General features: G+C 38.3%; 1 protein-coding gene across 6 annotated transcripts in view; it reads left to right on the top strand.

Annotated features, from left to right (window-relative positions):
* The first annotated feature begins 1,216 nt into the window (after nt 1–1,216).
* LOC102510163 (cytochrome c oxidase assembly factor 1 homolog) overlaps nt 1,217–24,163 on the top strand; it is a 90,449-nt gene continuing 67,502 nt past the window's right edge. The window contains exon 1 of one of the 6 annotated variants that reach the window (XM_032484284.1): nt 1,217–1,345. Coding sequence is in view for 3 of the 6 variants with exons in the window: in XM_032484281.1 (XP_032340172.1) it covers nt 12,338–12,370 (33 nt within the window). In the remaining 3 variants the exon portion in view is untranslated. Of the gene's footprint in view, nt 1,346–1,376; nt 1,435–11,054; nt 11,094–12,322; nt 12,371–22,148; nt 22,182–24,163 lie in introns of those variants that run through there. The other 5 variants (XM_032484285.1, XM_032484286.1, XM_032484282.1 and 2 more) reach the window with 5 other exon arrangements.

The following is a 24,163-nucleotide window of genomic DNA, read 5'->3' as shown; positions in this document are numbered from 1 at the left end:
GGGAGATGTGTGATGGTTTTGAAGACCACTGCCTTAGACTAAACTTGATTAGTCTGATAATAGAACCTATCAAATTTAGGTGACCCACCCATTGTGAAGACTCATTGCTTTGTGGAAGAAAGGTACTTGTGAGGTAGGCTGGGACCCGGAACCCTTTACTGGAGTGCTTGCACCTGGACACACATCTCATGTTCTTGAGCAACAGAATACAAAGAAACTGTAAGGGACTAAGAATAACTGCATACATTTGCACTTGGGGCAATTATGAACAATAAGGTACAAAAAGGCTACAAACCAACTGCCACTTCCAAGGTGCCATGAGCAGAAACAGGGTACATGACCCCTGCACATGGCACCACAAAGGTGGTGGGCAGACCACCTAAGCTATGGACCCACCCCCATTTTTAACTCCATTTAAGGGCCAAAGCAGTTGCCTTCAGCGGCAACTGTTTCTTGTTTTCACTCCCTCCTGCTGTAGCACAACCCTCAAGAAAGCCTTGCCTGGGATTCTCCTCTGGCCTCCACCAATTTCTATTGATTAAAGAGTCCAGGAGCCTGCGTCGGTAACACCTGGACTTCAAACATAACATTAAAAAAGTAAAAGATGACGTTAACAGTAGCAATGAGGGCAACGGAATGATCAAGATGAAAATAATAACTGGCGTTTATTGAGCACTTACAAAGTGCCAGATTATTCGGAGTGCTTTACATCCTCACAATAAATCTATAAAGTAAATACTATTATCCATTTTACTACTTAACTGCTTGAGAACAGAGACCACTACAGGCTTTCTTAGCACTACATTCCCTGAAGCACAGTAAGCATTTAATAAATATTTAGTGAGTAACAAAAGTTAGTGTTGTCAAATTTCTCAGCCGAGGAAGGCAAGTTGGACTTCAGTGTCAGACGGGGCTCAGATGGCCCGTGGTTTTGCATGCTTGGAGGTGAGCCCAAGCGCCAGGTGAGGAGCAATACGAGCCACTGGTTTAAATTTCCTCGGCAACCGCTGCGGGACTGAATGTGCACAGGGGGCCAACGGGGCGCAGAAAACAAGCGGGGATTTAAGGAGATAAATCGTCTCCCGGCGCGGGTAGGAGGTTCGGCGAAGTCCGCTTGCGCAAGAAACTTCCACAAGGATCAGCCTCTGGGGCGCCGCGGGGCCGCATTCAGCCGGCGGCTCGCGCTTGCCGACGCTCTAGCCAGCGTGAGGAGGAGACGCCGGAAGTCTCGACTGCTCCCCGCGGGGCGTGTCCTCCCGCCGGCGTTCCGCCCACCCGCTCCCCACGCCCCGCGTCCGGAAGGAACCGCGCGCGCTCCCCGGCGTGGTGCGTCTACGCCTGACAGGTTAGCGGCCCCGCGGGAGAAAGAGTAGGGTCTCTGCTGCCGCGGGTGCGTTTGTTGCCGCAGTCCCGGAGGCCGCGTTTGCGGGCCAGGTGGGCTGCTGCGAGGGGAGTTCCCTCAGGGGCCACCTACCGGCCCTCGGCTGCTTGTGTGGCGCCTGGGGTCCCGTGGTGGGCTCAGCCCTCGGGGTGCTACCAGGTGCCCCCTCCCGGGTAGCTAACGGAGTGGCCTTGCCTGTGGTCCTTGCCGAGCGTCCCAGGGGCACATTTGTGAAGAGGTGGAACTGGGCACTTTCTCGGTGGTCCCCACAGGCTGAGGAGGACCCTGCCCTGATGAGTGTAGAAAAGAATTTTCTGGCTTATTGGTCACAGTAGTTTATGTACCCGTCACATTTGAGCTCCTTTCCCAGGGCTGACTACAGAAGTGATTGTCAGTGTAACTGATTTTCAGGTGTTTGTATATGTCTGTGTGAATGTCTGTCAATCAACCAACCTGTGTGTGTGTGTCTGAGAGGAGGGCTTTGTGTAATTTAAAAAATCCGTAAATAGGCTTATAATTTGATACTTGATTCTGCTGTATTTTCCCAACTCCTCTCCATTCTTGCCTGAGGAGTCTTGCCCTGCTTCACCTTTGGATAGAAGTAGCAACTCTCTACTTAGACTTTACACATTTAAAACACAGATCTAGGGGGTAAGGTATAGCTCAGTGGTAGAGCGCATGCTTAGCGTGCATGAGGTCCTGGGTTCAATCCCCAGTACCTCCATTAAAAACCCCAAAACTACCTTCCTCCCTCCACATACACCCCCCCCCCCCGCCAGATCTGACTGTGTTAAAATCTAATGTTACAGACCTTTCCATTGATGCAGGATAATACAAATTCCTTAGACTGCCTCCTTCTTGCTTCTGCTGAATTTTTTGTTCCTTTTATGGAAAACACACCTATAAACACTCGTATGCCCTCCTCATGCCAACCTGCAGTAATTTCATCTCTGGATATGACAGAGTTTTGTAAATGGTTTACCCACGTTTAGAAAGTTACTTCTCCATTCAATTAGAATTTATTGAATTCCTGATATTGCTAGGAACTGTTTTAGGAGCTGGCGATATAATGGGAGGAAAAAAACCCCTCCAGTCCTTTTGAAAAATAACAGCTTAATTGAGATATAGTCACATACCATGGAGTTTTAAAATATACATTGGTTTTTAGTGCATTTATAGAGTTGTACAACCCACACCACAGTTTTCATCACCCCCAAAAGAAGCCCTGAACCAATTAACAGTCTCTCCTGATTTCCTCCCCTCACCCTACTCCTAGCCCTAAGCAATTACTAATCTACTGTTTATATATTTGCCTACTCTGGACTATTCATGTACAGGAAATAATAAACTGTGGGGTCTTTCTTGTCTTCTTTCACTGAACATTCTTGTTCATCTGTGTAGCATGTATCAGTACTTCACTTCTTTTTATAGCTTTTTATTTTGTAGTATGGCCAGACCACTATTTATTTATCCGTTGGTCAGATGATGGACATTTTGGGTTGTGTGGCTGTTACGAATAACGCTGCTGTGAGCATTCGTGTACAAGTTTTTGTGTGAACATTATGATTTCATGCCTCTTGGTTATATACCTAAGAGTAGAATTGCTGGATCATATGCTAACTCTACATTTAACATTTTGAGAAACTGCCTGACTGTTTCCTTAAAGCAGCTTCACCATTTTCTATTCCTATAAACAGTGTATGCAGGTTCTGATTTCTTCACATTTTTGTCAACACTTGCCATTTTCTGTTTTTTTTTTTTTTTTTTTTAATTTTAGCTATCCTGGTGGGTATGAAGTGGTATCTCATTGTGGTTTTGATATGTATTTCCCTGATGACTAATGACGTTGAGCATGTTTTCATGTGCTGGTGGCCATTTGTATATTTTCTTTGGAGAAACGTCTGTTCATATCCTTCGCCCATTTAAAAATGAGGATATTTGCTCTTTATCATTGAGTTGTAAGAGTTCTTTCTATATTCTAGATACAAGTCGCTTATCAGATATATGACAATCTTGTAGATTATTCTGTCGTTCCTTTAAATGAAAAGCACATGAGGTTAATTTTTGCTCTTCCTGAAGACCATGTTATAGATCTGTGGGAGTAATTCAGAGTGAGTTGAACAACTTCCACGTGTGAAAGACTAGGCCTAGGAAAAATGATGTGAAAACCCTGTGAGTAGCACTTTAAGATTTGAGATGTAAAGCACGGGGAAACAGTTTATCTGATTTTTCCATTCCCTATTGAGTTTTTGTCTTTTTCTTATTGATTTGTAGGACTTCTTTGTATAGAGGTATTGATTTATTATCAGTCTGTTTGCCTGTTAACTTTGTTTTATATCTTTAAATATACTAACGCTTTAATTTACATTTTTGTGTAGTCAGGATTGCCAGTCTTCCTTTAAAGGGCTTCTGGGTGGCGGTTTGGGATGGCTGTTCTTAAATGATGGGAATTACGGAAACTGACACAGTAGTTCCCCTGTTAGTGTGACATCTGCGTCCCTGGTACTGTATTTAACTTTATGGGCAGGACTTCATTGTATTGCCCTTCATAGCTTCTGTGTATTTCACAAATTGAAGGTCCGTGGCAAACTTGCATGGAGCAAGTCTGTCGGTGCCATTTTTCCAACAGTGTTGGCTCACTTCATGTCTCTGTGTCCCATTGCAGTAATTCTCACGGTATTTCAGACTTTTCATGATTATATTTGTTATGGTGATTTGTCATCAGTGATTCTTGATGTTACCATTGTAATTGTTTTGGGATGCCCTTAACTGGGCCCATATAAGACGGTGAACTTAATTGATTAACGTGTGTGTTCTGACTATGCCACCAACCCCATTTCTCTCCGTCTCCTTGGGCCTCCCTAGTGCCTGAGACACAAAGATATTGAAACTAGGCTCATTAATAACCCTACAATGGCCTTCAGGTGTTAGGTGAGACTAAGTGTTGCATTTCTCTCACTTTAAGTCAAAAGCTAGAAAAGACAAGCTTGGTGAGGAAGGGATGTCAAAAGCCAAGATAAGCTGAAAGCTAGGCTTCCTGCACCAGGAATAGTTAGCCAAGTTGCAAATGCAAAAGCGAAGTTCTAGGAGGAGATTAAAAGTGCCACTCCAGTGAACATACAAAGGAAAAGAAAGCGAAACAGCCTTATTGTTGATACGGAGGAAGTGTTAGTGGCCTGGCTAGAAGATCAACCAGCCACAACACTCCCTTAGGCCAAAGCCTAATCCAGAACAAGGCCTTCACTGTCTTCGGTTCTGTGAAAGTCGAGAGAGGTGAGGAAGTTGCAGAGGAAAAGTTTGAAGCCAGCAGAGATTGATTGATGAGGTTTAAGGAAAGAAGCCATCTCTGTAACATAAAAGTGCAAGGTGTAGCAGCAAGAAGCTACAGCAAGTTCTCCGGAAGATCCAGCGCAGAGAATTAATGAGGTAGTTAATGTAGATGAAATAGCCTTCTGTTGAAAGAAGATGCCATCTAGGACTTCCCTAGAGAAGTCAATGCCTGGCTTCAAAGGACAGGCTGACTCTCTTGTTAGGGGCTAAGGCAGCTGATGAGTTTCAATTAAAGTCAATTCTCATTTACCATTGCGAAAATCCCAGGGCCCTTAAGAAGTATCTGCTCTGCCTGTGCTCTTTAGATGGATCAAAGCCTGGATGACATCATACCTGTTTACAATATACTTTACTGACTATTGAAAGCCCACTGTTGAGACCTGCTTCTCAGAAAAAGATTCCTTTCAGAATGCTATTGCTCATTGACAATGCACCTGGTCAACCAAGCGCTCTGACGGAGATGTACAAAGAGATTAATGTTGTTTTCAAACCTGCTAACACACCATTTATTCTGCAGCCCATGGATCAAGAGGTAATTTCAACTCTTAAGTCTTATTATTTAAGAAATACATTTCCTAAGGGCATAGCTGCCATAGATGGTGATTCCTCTGATGGATCTAGGCAAAGTCAGTTGAAAACCTGGAAAGGATTCACCATTCTAGATGCCATTAAGAAACATTCATGATTCATGGCAAGAGGTAAAATATTAACAGGAGTTTGGAAGAAGCTGATTCCAACCCACATGGGTAATTTTGAGGGATTCAAGACTTCAGTGGAGGACATACTGCAGATGTGGTGGAAATAGCAAGAGAACTAGAAGTGGAGCCTCATGATAAAGCTTCAAAGGATTAGGAGTTGCTTCTTATGGATGAGCAAAGAAAGTGGTTTCTTGAGATGGAAATCTACTTCTGGTGAAGATGCCGTGAAGATTGTTGAAATGACAACAAAGGATTTAGAATATTATGTAAATCTAGTTGATGAATCAGTGGCAGGGTTTGAGAAGAGTGACTCCAACTTTGAAAGAAGTTCTGCTGTGGGTAAAATGCTGTCAGACAGCATTACAGGCTACAGAGAAATCATTTGGGAAAGGAAGAGTCAGTCGATGAGGCAAACGTCACTGTTGTCTTATTTTAAGAAATTGCCACAGCCACCCCAACTTTCAGCAACCACCACCAGGATCAGTCAGCCACCATCAACATCAAGGCAAGACCCTCCACCAGCAAAAAGATTATTTTTCTCTGAAAGCTCATATGATGGTTAGCATTTTTTTTAGCAATAAAGTATTGAAATTTATTTTTAGATATAATGCTACTGCACACTTAATAAAATATAGATATAACGCACTGGGAAACCAAAAGATTTGTGTGACTCACTTTATTGCAATATTCACTTTATTGTGGTGGCCTGGGGCTGAACCCACAATATCTGAGAGGTATGCCTGTATAGCGTTCATTGTTTCAGACTTGTGCCTCCCTATTTCTCTGCCTTGAAACATATACTAACATCTACTTAAGCTTTGTTGGTTCATTTAGTTTTCTATTTCAAACATTTCTAGAAGTTTTTCCTTATTCTCATCTTCATGTTTAATACACTTCATTCAATTGGTGAGAGCTATATTGGACAGTTGGTCATCAAATATTAGGTACTTATTGCATGCCAGCAGAAGTTTGAAGATTTTCTGTGTGCAGAACTTGAATGTAACTTTGCTGATTCTGTGTGGATTGGGGCATGCTGGGACTAGTAGTTTTATAAAATCCTATTCATGTTATTTGGTGTTTGTTTTTCTCATTTCATTGGTTTGAAGGTAGTGGTAATTCAGATATTTTTGGGGGTCTCTGAACATTTTGAGTGTTTGGGGAAAGCTATATATCATAGCTCCTTAGTAAAGGTTGCATTTCTATTTTATATACGGTGTCTGAGGCTTCCCTATGATTTGTTAAGAGGACTCTGTTTATTGCTTTAGTGTTTTTAAAATAGTGGTAAAATGTACATAACATGACATTTAGCATTCTAAGTGTACAATTCAGTGACATAAAGTACATTCGTTTCATTGTGCAACTGTTACCACCATCTTCTGCCGGATTTTCATGTTCCCAAACTGAAACTCTGTACCTGTTAAATAATAGCTCTCCATTCTCCCCTCTGTTTAGCCCCTTGCAATCACCATTCCACGTTTTGTCCCTGGAATCATACAATATTTGTCCCTTTTTGTCTGACTTACTTCACTTTGCATAATGTCTTTAAGGTTCATCCATGTTGTAGCATATTGTAGAATTTCCTTCCTTTTTAAGGCTGAATAATATTCTATTATATGCATATATCACATTTTGTTTATACATTCATTAGTTGACAGGCATTTGAGTTTCCATCTTTTAGCTATTGTGAATACTGCTTCTATGAACATTGGCACACAGTTACCTGTTTGAGTTCTGCATGTCTTACCATAAGTGGAATTGCTGGATTATAGGGTAATTCTCTGTTAAGTTTTGGGGGAACTGTCCATAGGCTTCAGTGTTTTTTGTCACTCACATAAAATATGAGATGTAAAAGAACCTTGCAGTTTAGGCATGTATTAATGATCATACTTACCTTTCTAAAAATATAAATGTAAAGAGCCATCTCCTATTTGAAGAGATGTAGAAGTTTTTGTCTTAGGACTTGGAGATCTTTGAGTTTTAAAATGATGTTCTAGAATAACAGGTTTACCTGGATGGAGTCCCAAATCCTAAACTTCTTTATGATCCAAGCTCCTTGTTTTTTGTTTTTCTTCATTCTCTCTACATTCAGTCTGTTTGAGCAAATTACTCATCATGTCAGCTGCTAAAATGGAGGTGATTTTGCATACTTGTGTCATTGCAAAACTCTGGATTGCTCTGTTATCATTTGCTGCTCTAGCTGGATACTTCGGCAATTACTCTGGTATGCTGTGAATACAGGCAAAGTTAAACCTTCCCCAGTATAAAGATAACCATGTCATTACTCAGTGAAGAATGTGAAATGGCCACTATTATTTTTTTTTATTACTGTACCATTATTTTTTCAACTATTCCCCTGATGTTGGAAGTGTAAGTTGTGGGTACTGGCCTCCCTGGGATAAATGGGGAAGTGTAGATAAGCAGACGTCAGCATGTCTCAACCAAATCTTAGAAAACTAAGTTCTCATGCCTGCCAGACCCTCCCTCTTCCCCTCCAATTGCAGCGTCTTTCGTAAGCTCCCTGTGAATATTTCCTCATCATTGTGACAGCCCATACCCATGGTAAACATCGAGCATATTATCAGGAGCCATGGAAGGAAGTGTTAATGTGACTTTTGCTCTTCAGTTTGGGCGCATTCGTCATCTGGGCTCTCAGCTGGTAATCCATCTGGTGGGCTTCTGGACCCTAATGGCCTTTGGCATCTACAGGTGCACTGGAAAGGTCCCCAGATGGCTCTGGATGCTCTAGACTCTTGGAACTTGAATATAACTTAGACTTGTTTGCGATTTCCCTGGCATCCGGCAAATACCAAGATTACATAGATGCTGAGTACCCAACTTGGGGTTTATGCCTCAGCTTTTTGAGGAAGACAAAACACAATTACATAAAAATGCCTTTTTAAGATAGGTGAATATTCCCAGTTTTTGGTAATAGATTGTTACTGTTCATCAGACTAGCCCATCCTAGGGACAGAATGATTTACTTCTAGCAAACATCGGTAACCTTTAGAAACACTTCCAGGTCCATATTTAAATATTTCGATGCGCTTGTGTCAGATTAGGACCTTTCTAATTTTATTTGGGCCTCAGGTCTTTGGGCGGTAAATGGCAAAACTTGAATTCTATGTGAATCCTTTTGCATTCAAACTTTTTATGATTTTTCCTCTTTTCTATAAATTTATGGCACTATTTTTGTCCTCTTACTTGTTATCTGTCATTTAAATAATTGTCATGCAGTAAAGTTGACTATTTTACCTTTTGGCTTAGTTCTGTGAATTTTACTACATGTATAGCTTTGTGTAACTGCTACTGTAATCAGGGTGTACTGCATGCACCTCAGAAAGTCCCTTGTGTTTTCTCCTAATGGTCACTTTCCCATCACCCAAGTAACCAAATCCAAAAAGTGAATTGTCATTTTGTGCTTTTTATGGTGGGAAGCAGTACAGCTGTAACCCTTCCCTTTCCTTTCCTAGTGGTTTTAATCCAAGCGTGATAGGCTAAAAAGGATTGAAATAGACTTAATCTCTTTTCATTTTCTCTCAGAAGCTCAACAAACTTTCTTGCAAACTTGATTAGAAATAAAAATATCTTGCTCGTGATGCTTTCCAACAGGCGGCAGTGTTGTGCTGTAACAGGACATAATAAAAACTGCTAGAAAATAAGGTTTTACTTTAGGAAAACAGGACGGTTAATTAAGATTTAACATTTAACTCTAGAATTTATTTTCTTGAATCTGTTCCAAAATCTTACTCCTAGCAAAGCAATCTGTGGAAAAAAGCATCCCTCTTTTATATTTGTTTTCAAATAGTTTTAAATGTTTCCAGGGTTAGGAGTTCACACTTTGTTTAAGGTTCACCTTTGTGGCCAGAATAACTCCAGTGTTCTGGATGAATCCGTGAGCTCTAGAATCTTATCAGCAAGACTTCAGGTGTTTTATATGCCAACTCTCTTTATCACGTGGAGGATCCCCATCTATAATATCCCTCACAATTGGTAGCATTAATTAATTAGAAAATGGAGCAGATGCAGAAGAAAAATACAGATTTTGATTGCCAGCACTCCGGGTTTGAAACTTTAACAGAGACGTTCGGTGAGAAATTATCAAGTGGAGCTTATGAGACATTCACAATTCGGTGACTCATAGGTTTTCAAACCTTACCCACTTGAAAGGGGGTTCCCGGTCTGATACTTCCAGCCACTGACATCTGACCGTGTACTTCCCTGGGAACTGAGACCACCATTTACCTAGATGCCCATGCAAGATATCTGGGATCATCTTTAAGACCTCTCAACATTCTCTTAATTCTACTTGTTAGATAGAATTTCTCAAATGTAGTTACGACTCTACCTCTATCATCCTAGTCCAAACTACCTTGATCTCTCACCTGGATACTGCTTCCTAATTGGTGTTAATACCTCTATTTTCCACACAAAAGCTATTTAAAGAAATACAAAATTTGATCATGTCAGTCTCCTGCTTGAAACTCTTCTATCTTTTACCGTTATACTTAGAATAAACTTGAAATGTTTAACTTGACCCACAGCATTGTTCCCTTCCAGCCCCACCCCATGACCTGGCCTCTCTGCGTATTGCTTCAGCTGTGTATCATGTCACTTTCCTTTATCATGCCACTTCCCCTTGTTCACTGTCCTCTGTCCTCTCTGATGTCCTCTTTGTTCCCTGATTGGAGGAGGGGAGAGGAATAGAAGCAGGGAGACCAACATGCAATTTGGGTTAAGAAATAATGGCTTAGTAATATATTAAAGTTTGTGGCTCAAAGGGACATTTTCGTAGCAATCAGGAACTCATTGCTTTGTCACTTTTCAACTCCTCAAGTTAGATTGAGGGATAAATGCACATCTGAGTTCAGATTCTACGTGGAAAGAAAATTATATTCCACCGGAGAAAAGGAAATTTAGGACCAGACAGTCCTTGCCTGCTATGTACCAAGTGTGGACAATCTTTGCATTTGAGAGCTTTCACTCAATGTGCCTAAAATGACTCTATTTTTGTAATTTCATCATTCTAGCACTTAATTATGCATTAACTTTTTCATATGTGTCAGTCTTGCCTCAGCAACGATTTGGAGCACACAGCCATCTGGGGCTTCGATGTCGGTGGCATCCTGAAGAAGTGGTAGTTTTGCAGCCTGTGCTTGAGTTTTCTCGCTTCCCCAGGCAGCTCATTCCTTTTTGGGATAGTTTTGTCTGTTGAGAAGTTCTTCTCTGTCTTGAACCAGACCGCTGGCCTGCGGTTTTCCCACACTGGTTCTAGCTTTCCTCGGAGCCACAGAGAACACCCTACCTTCTCTTCTCCCATTAGCCCTTTAACTATTGAAGTAGCTGTTGTAGCTCCCAGCACATTCTCCTTGATAAATTTCCTCAGCTTCTTCAGCTGTTTCTCAGTGTGTTCACTATTCTGGGCACCTTCTACAGACTATCCTCCCATTCAGTATTTGAGAGTGTGATTCGGGACTTCCTGCAACACAGTCAGTTAAGATACTCATTAAAAGTGAAGATTCCTGTTGTGTTAAGATGGTAGATTGACTTCTGATCTTGCTCCCTCATGCAGCCCCACTAAAACTACAGTAAAGACCCAAAGGACAGGAACATCCGGAAAGGGGACAACAGCAATACAAGTTGAAAAACTGAAAAGCCCAAGAATGAGTGGAGATTTATCTAGACACGTAAGACTCATGAACCCTAAATTGGCAGAAGGAAAAAGCGATACTGATCACATTTACCCGGTAAATCCTCAAAAAGCAAGAACTGGGCAATGCCAGGTATCTCTGGAAATTGGGATACAAGGGAGATAAAATAAGGAAGATGGGGTGAATATTGCTGAGAAGTAACTCCCGTGGATTCTGTTCACCTTGGGACAAATTCTGGAGGCTCAGAACAGATGATCTCTGGATAAGGTGGTATTTATTTCCATATGGGAGGGCATTCCTAGCATTTCTCAGGAAATTTTATGTTTAGTCCAACCCCAAATCCTGAGGAAAGTCATTAAAAAGTCAGGAAAACTGAAAAAAAGAATTTAAAATTTCCTGAGAATTAAAGGTCAACGCTGAGTAGAAAGTAAAGGTGTACATTTCTGGGAACTGAGACAGGAGCATCTTGGAGACAAGCATCATGATTTAATCAGCTGGTCTTACTCGTTGTTGCCATCTTATAAGTAAATGTTTCATGCTCTGTCTGATGCTAACAAGTATTCTTACAAATAAAATAAGTTTCTATGCATAGTATACTTCATATAAATCCTGTAAGTGGTCCCCAAGAAATAACAGGTTTGGGAGCAAAATGAATCTGTAAATTGGCAGTTACAACATAGTATTCTGTGTAGTACTGTTAACCTTGCTATGAGATTATAATTTAACGTTGTTTATATAAATATTACCCACTAATATTTGCTGCTGTTTTCAAGTTCAGAATATTCACTGATAGACTGTAGTTTTGTAAATCAGAGGAACTGAAAAGAAGAGGGTATGAATCTTTTGGTGGAATACACCAATATAAAATGAAAACTTAATCTAAAGTCTGAATTAGTGAAAGCAATATTGAGTTCAAAGCAAAACCAAAATCAGAATAAAGACAAAATAGTTTTATCGTTAAAAAAGGAAAGAGCTTATTTCATAGACATTTACCCTAACACTCAACTTGAAGATGCTTTTTGATACGCTCTGAATTTGACCAACGTCAACACAAAAGGAGTGAAAATTTTCTACATCTGGAATATTTGTCATGAAAGACTATTGAACAGAACATGTAATAATACATGGTGTATTTTAAAATTTTATTTTGAGAATGGTAAGTCCTGGATATTTATAGTATTATCCTTCAACTATTGCAAGAATTTTTATTTAGCATTTTATATTAATGTTTCTTTTTAAAAGTCTTTTTCTTTCCCCTCAGGTTTCTTGAGATACACCTGATGAGTAAGTTTGTGATACACATTATACATTGTGTAAGTTTGAGATACACAACGTGATGATTTGGTACACATATATATTTAGAAATGATTGCTACAGTAAGGTTAGTTCACACCTTTGTTACCTCACGTAATTATTATTTGTTTGTTGGGTGTATGGTGAGAACATTTCAGATTGATTCTCTTAGCAACTTTCAAGTATATGACACAGTGTTAGCTATAGTCACTATGCTATACATGAGATCCCCAGAATTTATTTATCTTATAACTGGAAGTTGTATCTCTTGACCAACATCTTCCCATTTCCCCAGTCTTCAACCCCTGGCAAACACCATTCTATTCTCTGTTTCTATGGGTTTGACTTTATAGATTGCACATATGAGGGATATCTTATAGTAAACGTTTTTCTCTAAATTGTTTCAATTCATAATGTTTTCAGGGTCCACTGATGTTGTCCCAAATAGCAGGATTTCCTTCATTTTTTTAATGACAGTAATATATGAGTGTTTGTGTTTGTATCCATTTTTTTTATCCTTTCATCTACCACTGGACACTTAGGTTATTTCCATGTTTTCAATATTCTAAATAGTCCTGTAATGAACATGGGAGTGTGGCTATCCCTTTGACATAGTGATTTCGTTTCCTTTGGCTGTATATCCAGAAGTGGGATTGCTGGATCATGTGGCAGTTTTATTTTTAATTTTTTGAGGAATCTCAACACTTTTCCATAGTGCTGTACCAATTTATATTTCCACCAAAAATACACAAGGGTTCTTTTTTTCTGTATCCTTATGAACATTTATCTCTTGGGTTTTTTTTTTTTTTTTGATAATAGCCATTATTCTAACAGATATGAGGTGATATTTTATTGTGGTTTTGATTTTCATTTCCTTGATGATTAATGATGAGTATCTTTTCATGTACCTGTTGGCCATTTGTGTGTCTTCTTTGGAAAAATGTCTGTTCACATCCTCTGCTCATTTTTCAGTCTGATTATTTGCTTTTTGCTATTGAGTTGTATGAGCTCCTTATATATTTTGGATATTAACCCTTATGAGATACATGATTTGCAAATACTTTCTCCTGTTCTGTAGATAGCCTTGTTGATTGTTTCTTTTGCTGTACAAAAGCTTTTTAGTTTGATGTAGTCCCACTTGTTGATTTTTCCCTTTTTTGGGAGGGTATTAGGTTTGATTGATTGATTGATTGATTGAATTTTTAAAATGGCGATACTGGGGATTGAACCCAGCACCTTGTGCATGCTAAGCACGCACTCTACCACTGAGCTATACCCTCCACCTCCCTGGTTTTTCCTTCTGTTGTTTACGCTTTTTGTGTCATAGCTAAAAAAATCACTACCAAGAAGATCATTGTCAAAGATCTTTTAATCTTATTTTCTTCTAGGAGTTTTATGGTTTAAGGTTTTACATTTAAGTTTTTTTTTTTTTTTGGTTATAGACTGGACTGCATTTTATTTTATTTTATTTTTTTTTAACATATTTATTGATTTATAATCATTTTACAATGTTGTGTCAAATTCCAGTGTTCAGCACAATTTTTCAGTCATTCATGGACATATACACACTCATTGTCACATTTTTTTCTCTGTGAGTTATCATAACATTTTGTGTATATCTCCCTGTGCTATACAGTGTAATCTTGTTTATCTATTCTACAATTTTGAAATCCCAGTCTATCCCTTCCCACCCTCCACCCCCCTGGTAACCACAAGTCTGTATTCTCTGTCTGTGAGTCTATTTCTGTCCTGTATTTACGCTTTGTTTTTGTTTGTTTGTTTTTTGTTTTTGTTTTTGTTTTTTAGATTACACATATGAGCGATCTCATATGGTATTTTTCTTTCTCTTTCTCGCTTACTTCACTTAGAATGACATTCTCCAGGAGCATCCATGTTGCTGCAAATGGCATTATGTTGTCAGTTTTTATGGCTGAGTAGTATTCCATTGTATAAATATACCACATCTTCTTTTTCCAGTCACCTCTTGATGGACATTTAGGCTGTTTCCATGTTTTGGCTATTGTAAATAGTGCTGCTATGAACATTGGGGTGCAGGTGTCATCCTCAAGTAGATTTCCTTCTGGATACAAGCCCAGGAGTGGGATTCCTGGTTCATATGGTAAGTCTATTCCTAGTCTTTTGAGGAATCTCCACACTGTTTTCCATAGTGGCTGCACCAAACTGCATTCCCACCAGCAGTGTAGGAGGGTTCCCCTTTCTCCACAGCCTCTCCAGCATTTGTCATTTGTGGATTTTTGAATGACGGCCATTCTGACTGGTGTGAGGTGATACCTCATTGTAGTTTTGATTTGCATTTCTCTGATAATTAGTGATATTGAGCATTTTTTCATGTGCTTTTTGATCATTTGTATGTCTTCCTTGGAGAATTACTTGTTTAGGTCTTCAGCCCATTTTTGGATTGGGTTGTTTATTTTTTTCTTATTGAGTCGTATGAGCTGCTTATATATTCTGGAGATAAGCCTTTGTCGGTTTCACTTGCAAAAATTTTCTCCCATTCCGTAGGTTTTCTTCTTGTTTTACTTCTGGTTTCCTTTGCTGTGCAGAAGCTTGTAAGTTTCAATAGGTCCCATTTGTTTATTCTTGCTTTTATTTCTTCTAGGAGAAAATTTTCGAAATGTATGTCAGATAATGTTTTGCCTATGTTTTCCTCTAGGAGGTTTATTGTATCTTGTCTTATGTTTAAGTCTTTAATCCATTTTGAGTTGATTTTTGTATATGGTGTAAGGGAGTGTTCTAGCTTCATTGTTTTACATGCTACTGTCCAGTTTTCCCAACACCGTTTGCTGAAGAGACTGTCTTTATTCCATTGTATATTCTTGCCTCCTTTGTTGAAGATGAGTTGACCAAAAGTTTGTGGGTTCATTTTTGGGCTCTCTATTCTGTTCCATTGGTCTGTATGTCTGTTTTGGTACCAATACCGTGCTGTCTTGATGACTGTAGCTCTGTAGTATTGTCTGAAGTCTGGGAGAGTTATTCCTCCAGCCTCTTTCTTTCTCTTCAGTAATGCTTTGGCAATTCTAGGTCTTTGATGGTTCCATATGAATTTTATTATGATTTGTTCCAGTTCTGTGAAATATGTCCTGGGTAATTTGATAGGGATTGCATTAAATCTGTAGATTGCCTTGGGCAGTGTGACCATTTTAACAATATTGATTCTTCCAATCCAAGAGCATGGAATATCTTTCCATTTTTTAAAGTCTTATTTAATTTCCTTCATCAATGGTTTATAGTTTTCTGTGTATAATTCTTTCACCTCCTTCGTTAGATTTATTCCCAGATATTTTATTACTTTGGGTGCTATTTTAAAGGGGATTGTTTCTTTACTTTCTTTTTCTGTTGATTTATCGTTAGTGTAAAGAAATGCAACTGATTTCTGAATGTTAATTTTGTAACCTGCTACCTTGCTGAATTCTTCAATCAGCTCTAGTAGCTTTTGTGTGGACCTTTTAGGGTTTTCTATATATAGTAACATGTCATCAGCATATAATGACACTTTTACCTCTTCTTTTCCAATTTGGATCCCTTTTATTTCTTTTTCTTGCCTGACTGCTGTGGCTAGGACTTCCAGGACTATGTTGAATAGGAGTGGTGATAGTGGGGATCCTTGTCTTGTCCCAGATTTTAGTGGGAAGCTTTTGAGTTTTTCACCATTGAGTACTATGCTGGCTGTAGGTTTGTCATATATAGCTTTTATTATGTTGAGATATGTTCCCTCTATACCCACTTTGGCGAGAGTTTTTATCACAAATGGGTGTTGAATTTTATCAAATGCTTTTTCTGCATCGATTGAGATGATCATGTGGTTTTTGTCCTTTCTCTTGTTGATGTGATGTATTACATTGATTGATTTGCGTATGTTGAACCAGCCTTGTGTCCCTGGGATGAACCCCACTTGGTCATGATGTATAATCTTTTTTATGTGTTGTTGGGTTCTATTTGCTAAAATTTTGGTGAGGATTTTGGCGTCTATGTTCATCAGTGATATTGGCCTATAATTCTCTTTTTTTGTAGTGTCTTTGCCTGGTTTTGGTATCTACATTTAAGTTTTTTATAATCCATTTCTGAGTTAAGTTTTGTGAATGGTGTAAGAGAGGGTTCTGATTTTGGTTTTTTTTTTTTTGCTTGTGAATATCAAGTTTTCCAAACAACAGTTATTAAAGAGACTATCCTTTCCTCATTAAGTATTCTTGGCTCCCTAGTCAAATACTGGTTCACCACATGTGTGTGGGTTTGTTTTGGGGGCTCTCTATTCTGTTTCATTGATCTATGTGTTAGTTTTTAATGCCAGTATCATACTGTTTTGATTACTGTAGCTTTGTAATATAGTTAAAATCAGGAAGTGTGATTGTTTTTCCTTTCCTTCTCAGGATTGCTTTGGCTATTTGAATCTTTCGTGGTGTTATACAGATTTCAGAATTGTTTTCTCTGTTTCTGTAAAGAATGCCATTGGAATTTTCATAGGGACTAATTAAATCTATAGATGGTTTTGGGTAGTATGATCATTTTAACAATATTATCTTTTAATTTATGGACATGGGATATATTTCCATTTGTTTGTGTCTTCTTCAATTTCTTCCATTAGTGTCTTACAGTTTTAGAATACAGATCTTTCACCTCTTTGGTTAAATATATTCCTAAGTAGCTTATTGTTTTCAGTACTATTATAAAGGGGATTGTTTTCATTATTTCTTTTTCAGATATTTCACTGTGAGTGAATAGAAATGCAGTTTTTTTTAATATGTTGTATTTTTGTATGTTGATTTTGTATCCTGTAACTTTATTGAATTTGTTGATTAGTTTTAACAGATTTTTGGTATAGTCTTTAGGATTTTCTATATATAAGGTCATGTCATCTGCAAACAGAGAAACTTTTCTTCTTCCTTTCTCATTTGGTGCCTTTATTTCCTTTTCTTGCCTAATTGCTTTGGCTAACACTTCCAGTACTATGTTGAATAGGAATCATAACAATGGACATTTGTGTCTTGTTCCTGATCTTAGAGGAAAAACTTTTAGCATTTTATTATTTAGTATGTTATTAGCTATTGTCTGGACTTTATTATGTTGATATACATTTCTTTCTATAGCCTCTTTGTTCAGAGTTTTTATCATGAAAGGATGTGGAATTTTTGTCAGTTCCAATTTTATTAAGATGATAATATGATTTTATACCTTTATTCTGTTGGATCAGATTTATTGATTTGCAGATATTGAACCATACTTTCATCCTAGGGACAAATTTCAGTTTATCATGGTGACCTTCTAATGTACTATTGAATTGAGCCTGCCAATATTGTGTTAAGAATTTTTACATCCATATTCACCAGGTATGTTGGCTAACAGTTTTTTTTTTTTTTTTTTCCTTGTAGTGTCCATACCTGGCTTTAGTATCAGGATAATGCTGACCTGGTGAAATAAGTTTTTGAATGTTTTTTCTCTTCGGTCGTTTGCAAGAGTTTAAGAAAGATTAATGTTAATTTTTTTCAAGTGTTTGGTAGAGTTTACTAGTGAAACTAGCTATTCCTGGTTTTTGTTGTTGTTGTTGTGAGGAGTTTTTGGATTACTGAATCAATCTCCTTACTCCTTACTAATCTGTTCAGATTTCCTGTTACTTCATAATTCAGTCTTCATAGGGTTTATGCTTGTAGGAATTTCTTCATTTCATCCGGGTTATCCAATTTGTTGGTGTATAATTATTTATAGTAGTCTCTTCTGATCCTTTGTATTTATGTGGTATCAGATATAACATCTCCTCTTTCACTTCTGATTTTGTTTACTTGAGTCTTTTTTATTTTTCTTAGTCTGGGTAAAGGATTGTGAACTTTATCAAAAACCAGCTCTTAGTTTTGTTGATTTTTTTTTTTTTTTACTGTTTTTCTAGTCTCAATTTTGTTTATTTCTGTTGTCATCATTGTTATTTCTTTCCTTCTGCTAACTTTAGGCATAATTTGATTTTCCCTTTCTAGTTCCCTGAGGTGCGAGTTTAGGTTGTTTATTTGAGAGCTTTTTCTTAATGTAGACATTTAGAGCTATAAGATTCCTTCTTAAAAGTGCATTTGTAGCATCCTATGAATTTTGGTATGTTGTGTTTCCTTTTTCATTTATTTCAAGATATTTCCTTTTTAATTTCTTCTTTAATCCATTGGTTGTTCAGGAATGTGTTGTTTAATTTTCATACATTTTTGCATTTTCCAGTTTTCCTCCTATTATTGATGTCTAGTTCCATACCATCTTGTTCAGAAAAGATACTTGGTGTCATCTTAGTTTCTTAAATTTGCTAAGACATGTTTTGTGACTACACATATGATCTATCTTGGAGTATGTTTTGTGTGTGCTTGAGAAGGATGTGTATTCTGCTGCTTTGGGATGGGATGTTCTATATATGTCTTTTAGATCCATTTGGTCTGACATAATTCAAGTACAAGATTTCCTCATTGGCTTTCTGTCCAAGTGATTTATCCATTGTTGAAAGTGGAGCATCAAAGTCCCCTAGTATCATTGCGTTGTTGTCTGTTTCTCCTTTCATATTTGCTTAAGATATGTAGATGCTCCCTTGTTAGGTGTACACACACACACATACATAGATGAGATTGATATATCCTCTTGATGAATTGATCCCTTTGTCATTTTATAATAATCTTCTTTGACTATTTCAACTTTTGAATTAAAGTATATCTTTTCTGAAATAAATATAGCTGCTTGTGCTCTCTTTTGGTTTCCATTTGCATGGAACATACCTTTTCTATCCTTTTGTTTTGAGCCTACGTGTGTACCTAAAGCTGAAGTTTGTCTCTTATATGTATCACATAGTTGGGTCTTGTTTTTCACTTGTGCTGTCACTCTGTGTCTTTTGATTGAAGAATTTAATCCATTTATATTTAAAGTAATTACTAATAGGTAAGATCTTATTAATGCCATTTTATTAATTGTTTTCTGCTGTTTTTAGTTTCCTTTTCCCTGTCTTCTTCTGTCTTCCTTTGTGAATTGATGATTTTCCATAGCTTTGATTCCCTTCTATTTTTTTGTTTATCTTCTGCAGGTTTTTGTTTCTTTGTTACCATTAGGCTTACATACATAAAACATCTTATAGATATAACAATCTGTTTTACTCTGTTAATAATTTAACTTTGATTGCATGCAAAACCTACCATTTTAAACCCCCACCTTTTATGTTTTTGATGTCACAATTTATGACTAATTTGCAAATAACTAATTATAGCTGTGGTTATTTTTCATACTTTCGCCCTTTATCCTTTATGTGGGAGTTAAGCGGTTAACACACCAATATATTACAGTATTAAAATATTATGAATTTGACTATATACCTACCTTTACAGTCTGTTGTATGTTTTCATGTTACTATTTAGCATCCTTTCATTTCCCCTTGTAGAACTCCTTTCACCATTTCTTGTGAGGCAGGTGAGGTAGTGGTAGAGGCAGAGGTAGAACTCCCTCAGCTTTTGTTTGTCTGGGAACATCTTTAGGTCTGATTTCTGAAGGACAACTTTGCCAGGTAACGTTTTAACCTGGAGTTTTTTTTCCTTCAGTACATTGGATATATCATACCCCTTCTCCTGGCCTATAAGGTTTGTATTGAGAAATTCACTGCTGGCTTTATGGGGGTTCCCTTGTCAGTGAGGATGTTTTTCTCTTAGTGCTTTTAAAATTCTCTCTTTGCCTTTTAGGTTTTAGACAGTTTTATTTTAATGTGTTTTGGAGAAGATCATTTAGGACTAAATCTTTTTGGGGAACTATGATTTTCATGAACTTGGACATCCAAATCTCTTCCCATATTTGGGAAATTCTCAGCCATTATTTCTTTAAATACGTTTTCTGCCCTTTCTCCCTTTCTTCTCCTTCTGAGACTGCAGTAGTATATAGATGATTTCTCTTAATGGCATCCCATAGTTCATATAGGCTTTCCTCACCTTTTTTCATTCTTTTTTCTTTTTCTTCTCTGAAAGGATAATTTTAAAAGTCTTGCCTTCTACTTCACATATTCTTTCTTCTGCTTGATCCATTCTCCTGTTGATGTTCTCTATTGTATTTTTCATTTCACTCATTATATTCTTCAGCTCCACAATTTCCATTTGGTTCTTTTTCATTTCGATCTCTCTGCTAAACTTATCTTTATTTTTTTCTATTTGGTTCCCGATTTTATTGAATGATCTTTGTATTCCTGTAGCTCATGACTTTCTTAAAAAACTGTTTTGAATTCTTACTGGGTAAATTGCTGATCTCCATTTCTTTAAGTTTGGCTACTGGGAAATTATTGTGTTTCTTTTGTATTCCGTGTTTCCTTGATTTTTCATGTTCCTTGACATCTTGCATCATTGGCTTCACATTTGAAGAAGCACTCACCTCCTCCAGTCTGTACTGATCGGCTTTGGGAGAGAAATATCTTCTGTCACCCCTGTAAGGGATTCTGAGGTTTTCTCGGACCTCTTCTGTGGTACCCTTGATGCACACTTCTTGCTCTCTTGTGGCAGAATTCTTAAGTTTGTATGCCTTCTTTTCATCCTACAAAGCTAGAGTGGGTGCTGATAGCCTCCTTTTTGCTTTCCCTAGGGTGGAGCTGAATATTCAAGTTTCTGGTTTCTCCTGGACTGTCTTCCTAGGCATGCTCACTAGTTATCTGCAAAAGCTTGCTCTTGCTGCCATGGACAGCATGCAGGGAGCTATCCATGGGTGGGAGGCTATGTGGGTGAGGCACAAGGAGTGCTGAGGCTGCCCATGAGCCAGTTGTGGAGATCTGCTGGGAAGGTGTTCCCAGTGGCTTGTGGGCAGGCCTATGATAGAGTCCACAAAGTCATTAATACAATCTTTGTCCCTTTGATATGTTCCCTTCTGACCCCTGGCTGTTTTTCTCTAAGCCTCCCACTGCCCTGAGTTGTGCAGCTCACAACTCAGTACTCTGATGGAGCCAGAGAAATGGGCCTTGTTGGCAGCATCCTACACAGCTAGGAAAGCCAAGCCCTCACATTCTCATGCAGGAGAAATCGCTGGCCAAGAAGGGCTCTCTTGGCACTGAGCTGTGCCCCTTTGTGGGAGGGATGACACATTAAGTCAAACATTTCCTCTTACCCTCTTCAGTGGGTACAGTCTTGGACTTTTTGTTTCAGTGTGTGCTGGAACTTCTCTGCTGGACTCCTGGATTCCTACCAAGGCTCTCTTGTCTGTGGGTAGTTAAGTCCTAACTGGTGTTCTTTGGGGAGATGACAGTAGAAAACTCCCTATTCTGCTATTTTGATGATATCACTCTCTCCTGAAGTCTTTTGTCATCCCATGACTAATTCAGATACAAGTCATTTTTATATGTTTATGGAATACATAATCTTATCACAGTGTATTGGTTCATAACAAGCCTGCATGGATTTATTATTGGATTTTTTTTAAACATAAAGCCTTGGAAACTTTTATTATAACCTTATTGCAGAAAAACAACTCACTGTGTATTTTTTATAGTCACTCATTATTTAAAAACAAGTAAGTGAAGTCTTAAGAAAAATACAGAATAGCTTATAATTTGGGAAATTTGTTTCTTGTTTCCAAGTCCCAAACATTAATGTCTGTTCAGAATTTGGAAATAATATTGGGAAATACATTATAATTGTGATAAAAACAGAAGAATAAATGATTGTATGCATGCTGAATCTGAGAGGATTGTTGCCCTGCTCCCATTCTCGTTCCTCCCATTTTTTTCTTTCTCTAGGTTCACATAATTCTGGTAGCCAAGTAGGAGACTGAAATATTGTTCTAAGGGGATTCTGAATAGCCCTAGACAAAAGACTGGATATGAATTTCCTTGAAGATGTAAGTCACCAAGCCCCACTTAAACGTTTATCTATAAGCTTTTTGGTCCCTGGTCTTAATCATAAGCAAACACCCAAGGATTTCCAGTTATTTGAGGAAGACCTTTTACACTGAAGGTTGAAGATGGGAACTAAAACAAACAGAGAAAAGCAACTTGGAAGAGACTTTGCAAAGAGGAAAGAACAACTCTCCCAAATTATTAATATATTAGGAGAGATAAGAGATGAAGATGAAATAAAAAAGGATTCTATAAAAAGCATAGTCAGAAAACAAACAGTTCAAAATATGATAGTAAAAATGAAATTTTAGGAGCATTGTAAGATAGCATTCAGGAAATCTCCCTAGAAGCAGAATGAAAAGACACATAGAAAATAAAAGAGAACACTTAGCAGACTATTTTTGAATTTCAGTACCCATACGATTAAGATCAGATAGGGAAAATAGGGGGAAATGAAAAGGGGAAAATAATAAATAATTCAAATTGAAGGTTAGAGTTCTCAGATTGCATGTGCCCAATGAGTGCCCAACCTAATAAATGAAAATATACCCATGCTAAGGCGCATCATTAGGAAATTTCAAAACACTGGGAGGCAAAGAGATGATTCTTGAGTGCAAAAGACAGGTTATGTATAAAGGATCAGGGATCAGAATGGCTTTGGATTTCTCTGCAGTAACCTAGGAATGCAAAAAGAGCAGAGCAATGCCTTTAAAATTCTCAAGGAAAATTATTTTGAACTTAGAAGTATATATTTAGCTAAATTATGGCCAGCTAGAATAAAGATGTTTTCAGACATACAAGGTCTGAAAATTTTTACTTCCCCTGTCTCCTTTATTAGAAGCTATTGTAGGGTGAGAAACACCAATTGAGAGTAAACTAAGAAAAAGAAAGACATGGGATATAGGAAACAGGAGACCCAAAAAGGAGAGAGATGAGGGGAATCCCCAGAATTACACTAGGAGATTCCAAGGTGCTGGCTGTGTATCGTATGTAGAAGGCAACCACTCTAGGTGGAGGGCTGTGAAGTAAGACATAGGGAATAACTACCAAGATGCTTGCTTGCTGTTATGAGTCCAAACTCATCCTGCTCACCACACGACAGGCCACATAAATCAGGAGACGCGATGTTGGGCAAGGGATAATGACTTTATTTGGAAAGCCAGCAGATCAAGAAGATGGGGGACTAATGTCCTAAAGGACCTTATTCTCCAAGTCAGAATTCAGGCTCTTTATAATGTGAAGGGGAGGATGTGTGGTTGGTTGTTGCAAACTTTTTGGTGTCGGAATCCTTTGTTCTTGCAGCTGTCCAAGTAATCAGGTCATGATATCCCTGTAACCTCTGACAAGACAAATGTTATTCTCTCTTCTGCAACTTTTTATCTCTATACGAATGGAACAGTGTTATACCCTTAAAGGTCAGAGCCTTGAGAATGGGTTATCTTGTGTATTTCAGGCTGTAGGCAGCATTCTTTTACAGAAGGTGCAGAACCAGCAGGACTAAGCACAGGAAACAGTGCACAGGATTAGAGCTAAAGGAACAGGTCTAATATGGAGTCAGATTTGTTCTTCCCTGTTACATCACAGTTCTGCATCTTTAACCCGAGGACAGAATACCCTGGTGAGCTTGACCCAGATTTTATCTGTTCTCAGCTTGTCTTGACCATGTACTACAGAACTTCTGGCTCCGCCTCCATGCCCTGCTATCTGACTCAGCTGAAGACACTTGTTGCACATCTCCGATATATTCTACTTTGACCTACTCCCAAATCCTGGTGTAACCATAGTGAGCTTAGAAACAAAAGATGAACAGAGCTGGCTCTCTCATCTGTATTCCTGCTAAGTTCAGTGATAACTAGAGGCCCTGGCTGTGGTTGACCTATGTGTTTTCCAGGATTCATGTCTTTGCCTGCTAACTTTTTCAAAGTGGAGGAATTCTGTTAACTTTGTGGAAAGCTGAAACTGGACAGTGACATAGAGATTGTTT

The sequence above is a fragment of the Camelus ferus genome, chromosome 7, assembly GCF_009834535.1.
Source record: "Camelus ferus isolate YT-003-E chromosome 7, BCGSAC_Cfer_1.0, whole genome shotgun sequence".
NCBI lineage: Eukaryota > Metazoa > Chordata > Mammalia > Artiodactyla > Camelidae > Camelus > Camelus ferus.
The sequence above is the reverse complement of the archived record's forward strand: the minus strand, read 5'-3'. Positions and strand labels throughout refer to the sequence as shown.